The sequence below is a fragment of the Mirounga angustirostris genome, unplaced genomic scaffold (genome assembly GCF_029215605.1).
Source record: "Mirounga angustirostris isolate CCGP_5_RB_7025 unplaced genomic scaffold, mMirAng1.0.hap1 SCAF_3, whole genome shotgun sequence".
Lineage (NCBI taxonomy): Eukaryota > Metazoa > Chordata > Mammalia > Carnivora > Phocidae > Mirounga > Mirounga angustirostris.
The window spans coordinates 44661695-44676451 of NW_026991711.1; the positions used below are offsets into that span (position 1 = coordinate 44661695).

General features: G+C 36.7%; 1 protein-coding gene across 5 annotated transcripts in view; it reads left to right on the forward strand.

Moving 5' to 3' along the window:
- The window catches only part of DIAPH3 (diaphanous related formin 3), a 486464-nt gene that overhangs the window by 54623 nt on the left and 417084 nt on the right, over window positions 1-14757 (forward strand). For all 5 annotated transcript variants that reach the window (XR_010409980.1, XM_064586024.1, XM_064586023.1 and 2 more), the window contains one exon: window positions 13625-13729. Coding sequence is in view for 4 of the 5 variants with exons in the window: in XM_064586024.1 (XP_064442094.1) it covers window positions 13625-13729 (105 nt within the window). In the remaining variant the exon portion in view is untranslated. The remainder of the gene's footprint in view (window positions 1-13624; window positions 13730-14757) is intronic.

Consider the following 14757-nt stretch of genomic DNA (forward strand, 5'->3'; position numbering starts at 1 on the left):
TTCTACAATGGATATTTAGTTTCTCTTGTTGGTGTCCCATAGACATTTTTTTTTATTTTCGTTTTGCTCCTTTGACCAGATGATTTTACATGACTTATCTTTGAATACCTTGACTTTTTTTTTTGACGGTTTGTTTTTTTGAACTCATTTTGCTCATACTATCTTCTAATTTCATTTAGTTATCTGTATTGTTTTAGAACTCTTCAAAGAAGATTATTTGGAATTTTTTGTCAGCTGATAGACTTATTTTTTTAGGATCAGTTACTGGAACTTGTTTCCTTTATGTGTCCTGTTTACTTGACTTTAATACTGTCCTTACCATCTCTTCAGTCAGGGGCATGCTTCAGCTTTATTCCTGATTTCTGGGATTTTCACAGTGCTATCTTGCCTATGGATAGTTAATGGCCTTTGTGGAGGGTATTGACTTTGGAAATGACCTATGTTGCCATCTTGTTGACCTCCCCTTTCTGTCATATTCTTTTAAACGAAACAAAAAATTCCTCACAAAACTGCTCCTTTCTTAATTCTCTCTCAGAAGCCCACACTGAGATCTGGGAATCCTTCTTGATCCCCCTCAGTCATTGGTCACATCCATTCATTTCTGTTGGTAATAGGTCCTGATTTTATTTCTTCTCTGTTGAAGGTTTCATTACCTCTTCCCTGGGCTATTGCACTGGCCTTCCATCCACCCTTCCATGCCTCTGCTGGAGAACTCTTATTCACACTTTAAATCCTGGCCCAAACATGACTCTTCTTTGACACTTTCCTATGTTCTATCAGACCTAGCACTCATTAAACCTGCTTCTCACAGCTGCTTGTAGGTAAATCCCTTGTAGAACTTATCCTTTGTTATTTCGATAGGTCTTCCCCACTAGATTAAATTCATGCAGCAGCATCCAACTGGTTTATATTAAACAATTGCCTGTTAAATGCATGGTCCTAACCTTTAAGATTTCTAAGATACCACAATTCTTTTTACCTGCAATTCTGTTTGGATGGAAATTAGCTTTAATGGCCAGTTTTCCCTGTTACACAAAAACATTAAAATAATGAATAGGAGGAGAGATTTCATGCATTCATCCCTTCCTGTTTGTTTTGATTTCTCACTTCTCTCTGAAAGAATGAAAGCTATGCAAGAAAGGTCACCTATTTAGATGTGATCATTAACAGGCATTAAATGAGTGCCAGTAATAAAATTATTCTGACAGTTTTTAAATTCTGGACTTCCTGTCATCATTTGTTAAGTATGGAAGAAAAATGGTTCCTAAATTGCACAGAGTACATAAGTATGAATAGTGATGCCCTAATCTTCTCTTGGGAAGATGTTTGTTAGCTTTATCTAATATGGGAAAACGCAATTTATAAAATGCCATCATTGTCTCTTAAAGTATGTGCTTTAGGTGTCTCCTGGTATTAAGAGCTTAGATGACCTGTTTAATACATATATCAGCTTTTAGTGTGGGGAAACCTAGATAATAGTAAAGGCATTTACAATTTGACTTTTGAAACTATTTTCATTGTGTAATGTTGAAAGATGCTTTTTTAAATAGGATATTTCAAGTATACAAAAAATAGAACATAACAAACACCACCACAGATATCATTGAAGTGCCTTGTATGCTCATAATTCCATTCTTCTTCCTTAATTCCCAAAGGTGAACAATACCCTGAATCTGATGGTTTCATTCCTATGTTAAACTTTTTCTGCATAATAATGACCAATGTACAGAAATTTTTCTCTTAACCATTTGATGGTAGATCGCTGACTTCATGTTCCCTAATCTCCTAATTCTTTAGTATTAGTCCCTTCAAATAAGGACATCCTCCTACATAACCACAATACAACCACCCAAATCAGAAAGTTAACAGTGATCAGTTTCTATCAACTAATCCTCAGACCCTGTTCAGGTTTCATCTGTAGTACCAAAAATGGTCTTTGTAGGAAAAGAGTTTAATTTTGAATCATGTGTTTCATTCAGCTGTCAGGTTTTTTAAATCTCCTTCATTTGGGAATAGTCTTCAGTCTCTCCTTGTATTCTCGAAGTTGTACATTTTTGAAGATTCCACTTGGTTAATTTGTACAATGTCCCTGAGTTTGCATTGGTACCATAAAACTTTGTAATTTTAAGTCTGTTAATTGTAAACAGGTTACCTCCTACTTTAATTCATTTTTAAATGATCATAAGTTTGAACATTTCACACATTTATTGGCCCTTTGGTTTATTCCTTCATAAATTTGTTCATATCTTTTGCCTGTTTTGTTACTGGGAGGTTTTTTTTTTTTATATTGATTTGTAGAATTTGTCACTATTTGGACTAATGCTCATGTCTGTTAGCTGTAAAGCATCTTGTCCCAGTTTGGGTCTTGTCTTTTTACTTTCTTTAGGGGTAGATGGATTAAAGTACAGAACTAAAAAATTCCATGTGGTCCGATTTATCCATCTCTTTATGGTCTTGGCTTTTTGTATATTAAATCCTTCTCGATCCTGACATCATAAATCTGTCCTGTATTTCAGGATTCTATATCTTTATTTCTGTAAAATATGGATGCAGTTTTTTTCCTACATGGATTAACGGTTTGTTTTGGCAGCATTGATTTAATAGTCATTGTTATCCTTCATTTATCATACCTCCACTGGTAAACATCAAGTTCCTGAACATAATGTGGGTTTATTTTGGAGGTTTGATTCTGTCCATTAGTCTTATTTGTCTAGCTCTCATTTACATCCATTGTCTTAATTACTATAGCTGTATAATAAGCCTTGTTATCTAAGACCCTCCCTTTATTCAAAATCATCTTGACTATTCTTGAGGCTTTGTGTTTTTGTATTAATTTTAGAATCAGTTAAGTTCTATTATAAACCCTGTTGGGATCTTGATTGGAATTGCAGTGAATTTATTGATTTAGGCAAAATGGATACTTTTGTGATATTAAGTTTTCCCATCTGTGACTATTGTGTATGTTATCTCTAGATTTTTTGGCTCCTAAAACAGAAATTTATGGTTTTTCTCCCTAGGGGCATTGCACATCTATTAGGTTTATTCTTTATTTCTAATATGTAACCATCTTTAAATTTTTTTTGTTTTTTACTAAGAATATTGTCAATTTTTGTTCATGAATTTTGCTATCTGGTAGTGTTACCGGATTCTCATTTTTATATGTAGATTCCTTCATTTTTTTTTTTTTTGGGGGGGGGTCCTATCAGAGTATCTGTGAAAAACTTACGTTTCTTCTTTTTCATTGTACAGAGTAGAATTGTACAGTAAAAGTTAAAACTGTCTTCTTGAAAGTGGTGAATATTTTTCAAATCTGAGATTTCACTCCAAACATAATAAACTGAATTAGGGGAATTGAGAAGCTGCTCTTAGTTCTATGTACTCCAGCTTAAGTCCTCTTCTGTCCCCAAATAAGTGCTCCACCCTCTTAAAAAAAAAAAAAAAAAAAGCAACAACAAAACTCTTCTGCCTCCAAAATGAAGATGAAACACAATCTGTTCCATAAAACTTTTTCTAAAAACCCTAATTAAGAGTTAATATGTTCTATTTTTCTCTCCCTGAAGTATTTAGTGAAGGACTTTTTCATTTTACATTTTATTTTATTTTTATTTTTTAAAGATTTTATTTATTTATTTGAGAGAGAGAAAGAGCACAAGAGGGGGGAGCGGGAGAGGGAGAAGCAGACTCCCCGCCGAGCAGGGAGCCCGATGCGGGACTCGATCCCGGGACTCCAGAACCATGACCCGAGCTGAAGGCAGTCGCCCAACCAACTGAACCACCCAGGCGCCCTCATTTTACATTTTAGTTACTTGAGTTATGGCTAGTTCCTCACTAGACTGGCCTTCCAATAGGGTAGATTCTTTTTTTTTTTTTTTTTTCCAATAGGGTAGATTCTTGATCCTGCTAATTTTTTTTTTTTTTTTTTTTTAACTGCATGTATTCTCCATTATTGATTAAATGAGTGACTCTGATACTTGTTTTACTTGTTGATTCATTAGAACTATAAGAACTTCTTTAATGAGAACTTTGATGTAAGAATTTTTTCTGAGAAGTGTATTTTAGTGGACTGTAGATATTCAACTTTACTCATCTTTGTCTCCATAGTGCCTTTACAGTACATATAGCATGTATTGTCAAGTGAGCTGATCTTTTTTTTTTTCTGCCTTGGTAAACATTGTTTAAGCAATCAAATGATAAAAATTAGTACACATAGAGTTTAAATATTGAGATGTCTTTTTATAACCAATTCAGATGTATTTGAAGCATAAGGTCCAGAGGAAGAAAAAAGCTCAGGTGACCTTATAAAATCGAATATGACCATGTACATATGTTTTGATACATACTGTAATTGGTGGGAGGAGGGTTCATCTTGCTAACTTTTTACATTTTTAAAGACTTGAGAGGGCACGCACACGCCCGGGGGGAGGGCGGCAGCAGTGAGAGAGAGAGAGAGCACACGTGTGGGGGTGGCGGGGAGGGGCAGATGGAAGACAGAGTCTCAGGCCGACTCTGGTGAGCAGGGAGCTCCATGTGGGGCTGGATCTCACGACCCTGAGATCATGACCCGAACCAAAACCAAGAGTCAGTCTCTTAACTGACTGAGCCACCCAGGTGCCTCATCTTGCTAACTTTATTCCATGTTCCCATTCTTTGGGTACCTGTGAAGGACAGTTTTTCCTTTTTCTTTCCCTATCTTTTTTTTTTTCTCCTTAATCCTTGGTTTTAAGGATGTATGCATGGCTATTTTTTTAGTCGGCTAAATGAATGCCTGTTGTTTTGAATGTGTAGGTGATATCTTTACATAGGAGTGGAAATGAAAAGAGAAACCAAAGACTCTTTTGTGTTAATTCTGCTTATTGACTGCTATAATGTAGCAGTTAGTTTATTTCAAGTATTAGCATTCTTTACAAATCTGCTTTTCTATATCATGAGTGTTTGTTAAAAACTTAAAAAGTATATTTAGGGTTGGTCCGATAAAATGAGAGTGATTGTGTGGGAATGGTTTGTTTTGATCTATTAATTGTCACCTTTTCCCTTTCCTTTAGGTAGAAATTGAAAAATTTAGGGAAAGGTGGTTTAAAAGCAATTCGAATAATCCAAATAGGAAGAGGAGGAGGAGGAAAAGAGTATAGAAGTGTAAGGCAATTGTCAAGTTGATTCATGGGTTGTGTTTGTCGGGGGTGGGGGGGTGGGGTGGGGTAATGTCAATGCCTAGTTGTTTCTCTTTAGATCCAGATAAATGAGAAAATAAATGATTTAGGAGCATTGGACTTTGCCTGGTGGGAGTTCGTTGAACTAATAAAATGGTTAGAGGAATTTTAAGAATAAGTGTTAAAGTTTAGGCATACTCTTTGACCAATTAGGAAGTGTGCAAGTCTGTTCTTTCCCAGCTGTGAGGGCTTTTTCTCAGTCTTCTTTCATCTCTAGAAAAGTTGGCTTTTTTATGTTCAGTCCAATGACTATCCTTCATGTAATTGATGAAGAAATGGCTATTTGTTTAGAAAAGGTAAAAAGCGAATAAAAACTTTTATCACTAGCTGTGTTTTTACCTAAAAGATCACTTAACGATTGTTTGTGATTATAGGTGCTTAAGTATATGCTTGAACAGTTCCAGTAAGATAATATTTCAAGGGCGCCTGGGTGGCTCAGATGGTTGGGCGTCTGCCTTCGGCTCAGGTCATGATCCCAGGGTCCTGGGATCGAGTCCCACATCAGGCTCCCTGCTCCTTGGGAGCCTGCTTCTCCCTCTGCCTCTCTCTCTCTCTCTGTCTCTCATGAATAAATGAATAAAATCTTTAAAAAGAAAAAAAAAAATTTCAAAACAGTTGTGAAGCTCCCTGCATATTAATTTCATTTCTTGTCTATTCAGCTAAAACCTATATGGAAGAAAAGTGATGCTTGAGTTTCTTTTTTCCTTTGTTCTTTGATACTGGCTTTAGGACAAATTGAAATTTGGTTTCAAATTGAGATACTTTACACTTTGTGTAAGCTCCAGTTAGAGTATTTGGTCAAACATTTTATGTGAGTTCTTTGTCAGTCTCTGGATAAATGCTGTTTTTTGGCTCCTCTCCTGTTAATGAGCTAGCTGTCTGGATCCCTATTAATTTTAATGGGGACTGAGTAAAGATACTATGGATAGAACAGTGAAAATCCAACCTCACTGTTGGCAGAACCGTATATATCTTCTCTATAATCACACTGATAAATAAAAAAGTTACTATAAAGGTGTATATATAAGAACATAGTAAAAAATGATTAAGAGATCAGCTATTCTGTAGCATTAGCATATTTATGGACATGTTAAATACAAAGTAGTAATAAAGTTAATTCTGAGTTTTTTCCAAGGCGCATTTATCTCTTAAAGGTTTCCTAATTTTCTAATTTTTTCTAATTTTATGTAAACCTGACTTAATGAAACAAATTGCGGAACTAGATAGATTCAGTTAGTGGGCACTCTTTGAGCGTATGTAATGATCTGGAATGAGATCACGAAATCTTTCACTTTATTTGGCACTAAACCATTCATGGTGGTAAACACTGCCTTAGTGTAGGGATAAACATTAGCAGGACCTTTTGACACGTGGTATGGAAGATGAATTCCAATGTGGTTAAGAACAGGGAACACTTTAAGAGGAAATACGGGTAAAATTGTGTTTATAGTTTGGTGGGCTCTGAAGTCTCAAGAGAACTAATTAGGGGATCTTGTGGACCTCTTAAAATGCTTAACCAATTTGCTGCTGTAGTGATAAAAATGTGAGCACAACAGAGACTGTTTCCAAGAACAATTCTCTTGGTTTTTAACCCGTGAAACAGAAGCCTTACTACACTATTGAAATGAGAGGATTACTTTTATGTAGGACTTAATGTTTGGTTTTGATATTGCTGTGCTTCCAGTTTTTCCCTTCTGATATGCTTCTTGATCCACTTGGATGTTTGGATCTAGGACCATCCTGTCTTTCCACATATATTTTCTAACCGGCATGCCTCTGCCTGTCTGGAGAGTTTTTCCTCTCTGGGTGAATAACCTCACACCTGACCATCTTCAGCTTGCTGCCTGTACAGATTCGCTTAAATCTCCAAATAGTCCATCATTTTAAATTTAATCTGACTCTCCATGGTGTTAACTATCCCACTCAACTTGATGTATGTAAATTTAATGAGCATGCTGTCTTGTAAAATCCACATCCGTGAATGAAAATAGTGAGACTAATGTTTGTAACTTGGTGGAAAACATGTCCATTCTGTTTGCCATTCTTTGCTTGATTGCTCCTTAGTGCTCTAACTAGTGGCATGTATGTGCAGGAGTATTAAGATTGTATCTGCCCCCTCCCTTCAGTTTTGCCAAGAAAATGTAGAAAATATTTATTTTTACCAGTATTTTATCAGTCTGGGATGGAGTCAAGGTGTGTGACTTGCTTGTTGGTGGGAACTAATGACCCATCCAGCACACAGGCAGAATCCTTTGCAGTAGCTTAAAAGCTGCTGACTTACTATGTTCCGTGGACCTGGTTTCCAGATCAGGGCTGCTATTGACACCTAGGGTGTCCGCATGCAATTTAGAAAAAGGTGTATCCCTCATTCCTCTGGGTAGACACAGTGCATCACAGAAACGGATGCAGTTTGAGGGAGGTCTGGAGGATCTCTGCTCTGTTCACTCCTCCCCCAGATGCCACCCTTGTTCCAGGTCATGGAGCTTGTGGGTGGTTCTGCTCGTGCTTCCTGAGAGTGTCCTGGATTTCAGCTTGGCCGTATTGACCTGCGTCACTACTACTGCCCGAAGAATCTATCTCTGGGGCTGGACCTTGTTTCCTTCACTGTTCTCAGCTAGGGATGTGAGTATTCTCTCTAGCTCCAACTTCATCCTTCAGAAAGTTACCTTCATCTCATGGTTTGTCCCAGAATAGAGTTAGCAAATTCTGCTTGGGAACTTTTGTTAGGTCTTATTTCACAAACACCTGAAAGGAAATCCACTGTGGTCTCAAAAAAAGGTCTTTTAAAAGTTACCTGTGAAGGAGAATGAAGGAAGCCATATATAAAGGAGAGCTAGGGTTGAGGGAGGTTCTTTTTTCCTTTTAATTTTAATTTAAGGATCAACATGTTTATATATTGAGACCCAACCAACTGAGAACAATTTAGTGAGACCGGATTGAAAAAGGATAATTGACATGCAGTGCCCTTTCGGGAGGTGAGAGGAACGAGGATCCAGAGCATAAATGAATGGAATTATCTCTGGATGAATGTAAGAATTGATACAGAAAGATTAGTGTGCAAATAAATCGGTAATACAGGAAATGGGAAATTGAAAGCTTTCTTTTCACAGAGGAACTTGTAATTTGCTTACTGAAAATGATAGGTAAAAGTGGTAGTTTCATAGTTCTTGGGGAAGGGCAAGTTTGAAATAAGTACCTTAGGGACTGTGTGAAGGAAAAACTAGTTGGCTTTTCCATAAATGTAGGAAGTGATGGATCATGGAATTAACCTGCTTTGGGAGAAAATGGTGGGGATCAAGAAACTGGAGGTTTTATTGAGGTTAAGACCATGGTGGTCTAGGAATAGGACAAGTGAAAAGAGATAATGGAGGTCAGAATAGGGTCTTGGGGATTATGATGATACTTGAGGTGGAACAGTTTTTAGATGATGAAAAGGTCTAGGTATGGTCACGAAGGCTGTGGTTGAGAAAAGGGGAAGTAAAGACTGCTGGTGGTGGTGGGGAGGCTAAAGACTGAATGGCAAGGCATGGGATGGGAGAGGAGTCAACACAAGGTGCTGGGGATGTAAGTGAGAAGTCTGATAGTATTAGCCCCAAAGGATAATGAGATTTTAGATGATGGAGATAAGTACTATGGGAATAAGAATGAAGAGTTAAGATAGAACAGAGTTCAAATTTCAGCCATAGAACTATGGTCAACTGAAAATTTCCCTAAGCCTCCGTTTTCTCCTCAATGAAAAGAGGCTAGTACATACCTCTAGTGGGTTATTAGTGATGATTAAAGAAAGTGCTTATAAATGTTTAGTACCGTGCCTGGCCCAAGAACTTAACTGTTACTTAAGATGACAGGAATACTAAATCTTTGTGAAAATATGTAGGAAGAATTATGGGAAGAACGAGGATGGTTTATAGAGCGGGTTTGGGATGAAAATGGGAAGAAATGTGAGCAACTTGGATTTGGTTTGGAGAGAATTCCAAAGGTTGCCTGACCTTTAGATTTGGAATGGAATTCTGATACCTGGGTCTTAACTCTCTTAGTAGCCTCGGATTTGTTTTGATAGTGGTTTCTTTACTTCCTTCCCTTCTGTCAAGTCTGTATTTATGTAGCCAAATACACAACAAATGCACAAAATTAAATGAACAAATTAAAATTTCTAAGAATGAGGAATGTTCCTTTTTCATTAACTTATTTTTATGGCAGAAATTTTATGAATATTTCAATTTAGTCTTACAAAAATTTGATTTTGAAACAATCTTAGATTTATAGAAGGGTTGCGAAAAGAGCACTGACAATTCTTGGATACCCTTCACCCAACTTCCTCAAATGTCAACATCTTCTGTAACTTGAATGCATTTATTAAAACTGAGACATTAACAATGGTACAATACTAAATTACTGAGGTTTTGCCAGTTTTTCTAACTCATGCTTTTTCTCTTCTAGGATCCAATCCAGGATCACACCTTGAGTTCAGATTAACATGTATCCTTAGTCTCCAATCAGTGACATTACCTTATCTTTCATGACCTTGATACTTGAGAAGAATCCTTATTTTGTAGAGTGCCCCTCAATTAAGGTTTCTTTCCTGCAGTATTTTTTCTGCTTCTAAAATCTATCCTTCGTTCCAGTCAGATTCGCGTAGTAAAATAGCACAGTGGTTCAATTAAGGTATAGTTTTTAATTAGAAAGTAATTAACTAAAGGAAAATTAGTTCTTGATGTTGCAACTCCCAGTTTCCCCAGGCAAAACTGTTTCAACATGTATATGAAGGTAGCACTATACATGAGTTACTTTATAATGTATATTAAGATATTAATAGAACATTAATCACAATACTCTCCACAGTTTTGATTTGATGACTGCTTAAGTATTTTTGAGATCTATTCAGCTAAATAGCCAACTAATAAATATCTGTAAGTGGGAAAACTATCTCCTATCCACTAAGTATTAGCCTCAAATTACTCATCTTGTCTTTTGCAATTACATTTTTATGTATTTCCTGTTCAGTCTTTGATTTACAATTTTTAAGGAATTACATACAAATATCTCCGCACATTGATACATTGAAGTAAACCACATTTCAGGGTTTTCTTAAAATCTGTACCTGCAGTATCATTTTGTACCTATGCAGTGTAGTAGATGTCCCAACCTATGTTTGAATGTCCCAACCTATGTTTGAATGTTGAGTGGTTTGTATTGCTTGTTGAGGCCATATATATGAGTTTCTGTATTATTCAGTTCCGCTTAGAAATAAACCTTTTTATACAGTAAGTTATTTTCAAAAGGTATAGTGGGTGCTGTTGGTGCCCCTGCAAGACCCCCTTTACCAGGCTGGTGCATGCAAACCCCAGGTGATAGGTATTGGTTTCTGGTGGCTCACAGCTGCTCTCTCCGGAGATTTGGCCTCTGGGAACTAGGATCCTGTAGCTAATTGGCTGACTGATTTGGAGGTGTCCAACTGCCCTTCTCCCTCTAGGTAGTACTGGTAGCAGTGCAATTCAGGCTGAAGTAGTACTCTAGCTGAGGCAACATTTTCCAATGTCTCTTTCCCCTGCTCTGTCTTGTTTTTTTTTTTTTTTTTTTTTTTTTCCCATTCCCTTTCCTGAGTGTATCCCCTCCCTTAGTCTTCTGCACTAGAATCCCTGTCTTATACTTTACCTCTAGGGAACCTGACCTAAGACAGTAGAGATACTATATGATCATTTTGAGTAGATGTAAACTGAGTAACATAAAAATTGATAACTTGCTTTCAAGAGACATATCTATTATAATTACCTGGAAATTATTGGGAATCTGGGCTCCAGTTTCTTGAGTTTCGAATAGCCAGCTATCCCTGAAAAGTCATCTGATTTCTGTGAGCCTGTATTTTCTGTTCTTTAATTCATGGAGTTTAAATGATGTGATACTCATTCTCACGTTGAAGATTTTCCCTTAAGGCAGGGGTTATTAGATGAAGATGCTAGGCTCCTCCTGATCCCCCCTCCCCCCACTCCAGTTTCTTGGATAGCCTTCAAAGATGCTTAGCTTAGCTCCTCTGGAATTAAACAATAGAGAATGACCATGTGTGAGTTACATGCGTAATGAAAAGGGTCCGAGGTACTGTGTAGCTGATTCCAAACTTCTTAGTGTCCTTTCTTGTTTCCTTTTTGCTTTTAAACGGATACTGTCATGAGCGAGTGCTGTTTAGACAAGAGAAGTGGGATAAGGCAGAGGAAGGAGGTTGGGAGAACTCTGGGTTTCTTCCTTAATTCCAAATATGCCACTTTTGTGTATGAGCTCCTGTCATCTTGAATATCCCTTTCCAAAAAGAAAGCAGATTTTCTAGTTTTTTTCATATTCTGTATTTACTACATATTTTAATTTGCTGGTTGAAGAGGCTGGGTCATGTTTGGCCATTGGACAGAAAAAAAATAGTTAATAATTTAATACAGAGGTTCTCAGTACTCTTACATCCCTTGCTTTTTTAGAACAACTACTCCGTTACTTTCCCCGTAACTTCCCCCATTACTTTTTTCTAGTGAAATTCTTTATAGGTAATAGAAGCTATCTACACTCATAATTTAAAAAATCCATTTAATGCCTTACTTGTACTGTATGGAACAACCACATACATTTCAGTATAAGCAGTTGGCCATGACTGCTCAGGAAAGTACATTAAAGTCATTCTTGAATCTTTGCCTCATGTGAGTACAACAGCTTTGGTGCCGGTCGACATAGCTGTGCTATTCTGGTGATTCAGATACCACCACCAATGTTTTCCTGGGATACCCAAAATTCAAAAATAGAGCAGAATTGATGGTAAAGCTTATTTAAAACAAAAACAAAAAGCCCAGTGTAACTATAACTTGCAGAGTAGTTGGATTCTTAGAAAAATCAATGTGTATTAAAACCACACAATGCAAAGTATTTAATCAGTAACAATTTACATCTTCATTCCATTTTACATTTAATTCTATTGAATTAGTCAAGGCTTAGGAGTTTTTTAAATTTTATTTTTTTTAGGATTTGTGCATCTCTCTGTGGGACACAGGACAGTTTCTTATTGGGTAGGATTAAGAATGCCTAACACACCTTAATAAATGCTGGGAGCATCATCTCAGTCATTGACAACCAAAATATCCCAAGACAATTTTAAAATCCTAAGTGGTGGTTAGGCCTATTGAGAGTTCCTGGCTTAAAGAAAAAAAAAGGGGGGGGGTAGCAAAACGATTATTCACATAATAGGATATTTCTAACCTGAACAGCCAGGAGTGACATTACTAATTACTACCTTTTATTAGTATCAAGTGGAACAACTTCTAAAATCTTAAATATTTATATCAAGGTAAAATGAAGGAAATTTTGACTTAAGTGCTTGAAGGGATTAGTAGTCAAAAACTGAGTCAGCTAAAGGCATAAACTACAGTGTCTTATGAATTGTAGCACTCTTATAAAACTTAGAATAAATGTAACCTGCTGGGCTCCACAGGTGATCCAAAGTTCTGATTTTTATACACCTGTTTCTGAGTAGCTGTGGAGTTGGTATACATTCAAGTGTGTTATATTGCATATCACAAATGACCAAGGGCTAATATTTGAGGAAATCCATTTGAGCTGCCCTTCAGTCATTTTTGTCTCCCCTGTAGGCTCCTTTTCCTTTGCCAGAGGAGCCTCTAAATCAACTTAACTGGTAGCAATTTCCACATTTAAGTGGATATTCTTGACTTGTATTTTTAGTTAGAATGAGACCTGTAGCAAGATCTAGGTTACTTAGACCTTTATTTTGATTGGTGCTGTTGAGCAATGTTAGATTTTTGGGTGGTACCTCTTCTTATGAGTGCAACTTTTAGGTGATATAGAACACAGAATAAGTAGCTAAAGGATATTTTTGATACGGGTAGAGAAGAGACAACTATAGAATGCTTTGCCTTTTGCTAGGATCTATATCACGTATTTGATCATAGGAGTTTATAGCTACACCATCTGGAAAGTGGTTGGCTTATTTACCTTTTAATTTTTATGATACATGGAGCAGCTCTTTCAGAAATAGTGCAAGATAGCTTCAGGTACAGCTGTTGGTTAAAAGAAACACCTCTAGGGGTGTGTGTGTGTGTGTGTGTGTATGTATTGTGAATCTGGATGACCTTATGAAAGGTAGAAATCTAAGTGTCTAATTATCTGTAGTGGTGAGAATGTAATTTTACTAGCCCACTGTGAATTTAAAAAGATTTTCTGGTAAATGTTTTACCTGTTAAAATGATCTAGAACATGTTTTTGTCTGTATCTCCTGCTCTTTCTTTTCTCCAGGCAGAACTACACATAAATCATTCCAAAACAATTAATGCTGCTTTAGTCACAAATTGATTTTTCTGTTCCTAGGGTATGTAGAATTGCTGCTCTACTTAGATTCTAAAATGAGGCTTTTTAATTGTGTTTTCCAGGAAGATATGAATTTAAATGAAGATAAGAAGGCACCATTGCGGGAAAAGGACTTCAGCATCAAAAAAGAAATGGTGTTGCAGTACATTAATACTGCTTCCAAGACAGTAAGTAAAACTGTCAAGTTGAAAAATACTGCTGCACTGTGTGTGATAGTGTGGAAAACAATGCATTTGTCTACGAAGTGCTTGTTTTTGGGCAACTGGAATCACAGGGCTTTTGAATGTATAAAGGCCACAAGTAGGATGTTTATTTAATTTAAAAATATTTCTCATACCTTCTAACACTACTTTTGCTTTTTAGCCCCTGACATTGATGAGGAACACGGACTGGGTTGGTTTCCTCCAAGACTTCTTTCCTTGTTAGTGAATTAAGATGGCTATTGATCTCTGATGTCACTTATAAATTGGGATAATATTGGTATTACAGAAAAGTAAGACTGATTTTACTCTACCTAAATCAGTTCATGTAATAGTGGCCGAGAGGCCTATCTTTACTGTGAGTTTCCCTACAGATAAAATGATCTCATAACAAATTATAAATGTAGATGTTGAAAGGAGCATTAGGACTCCACGTGGCTGCCAGTTTTCCAAAGAAACATGAAATATGTGGGTGGAAGTAATGAGTAAATGTCTAAGAAACCATGACTGGCACACAGAATCAATTACATTTCACGGGACAACAGATGAACTTGACCAGTCCTATAGAAATTGAACTGATGGACTGGGTGAAATCTACAAAATGGGAGCTAATGAAGAAGCAATCAGAAAGACAGTAGAAAATGAATTTAAAATAGAATTGGGTTGGAGAAAAACAACTAATACACTGCAGTTTTCACTGGATACTTTAAAGACCAAAATGTACGAAAATGTAAGTTACTTACACTTAAGCTCCATTTATCTACTAGACCAGTCAGTGACTTGGAGGCTTTTCTTTTGGAAGACAGACTCAAGTGATGTTTAATTTTTAAATATGCCTCGTGTTAGGCAGTTTGATGTTGAGTTTTAGAAGTCATTGAGTACTGTACTTTTTCTGGCTCCTTATGTAGATGGGCTTTTCTGCTATTGCTTTTTGACCCTAATGCTCCCTGGATATCACAAATGAGCATTAGGGACTTAAGAGTCCGAGTGCTTGT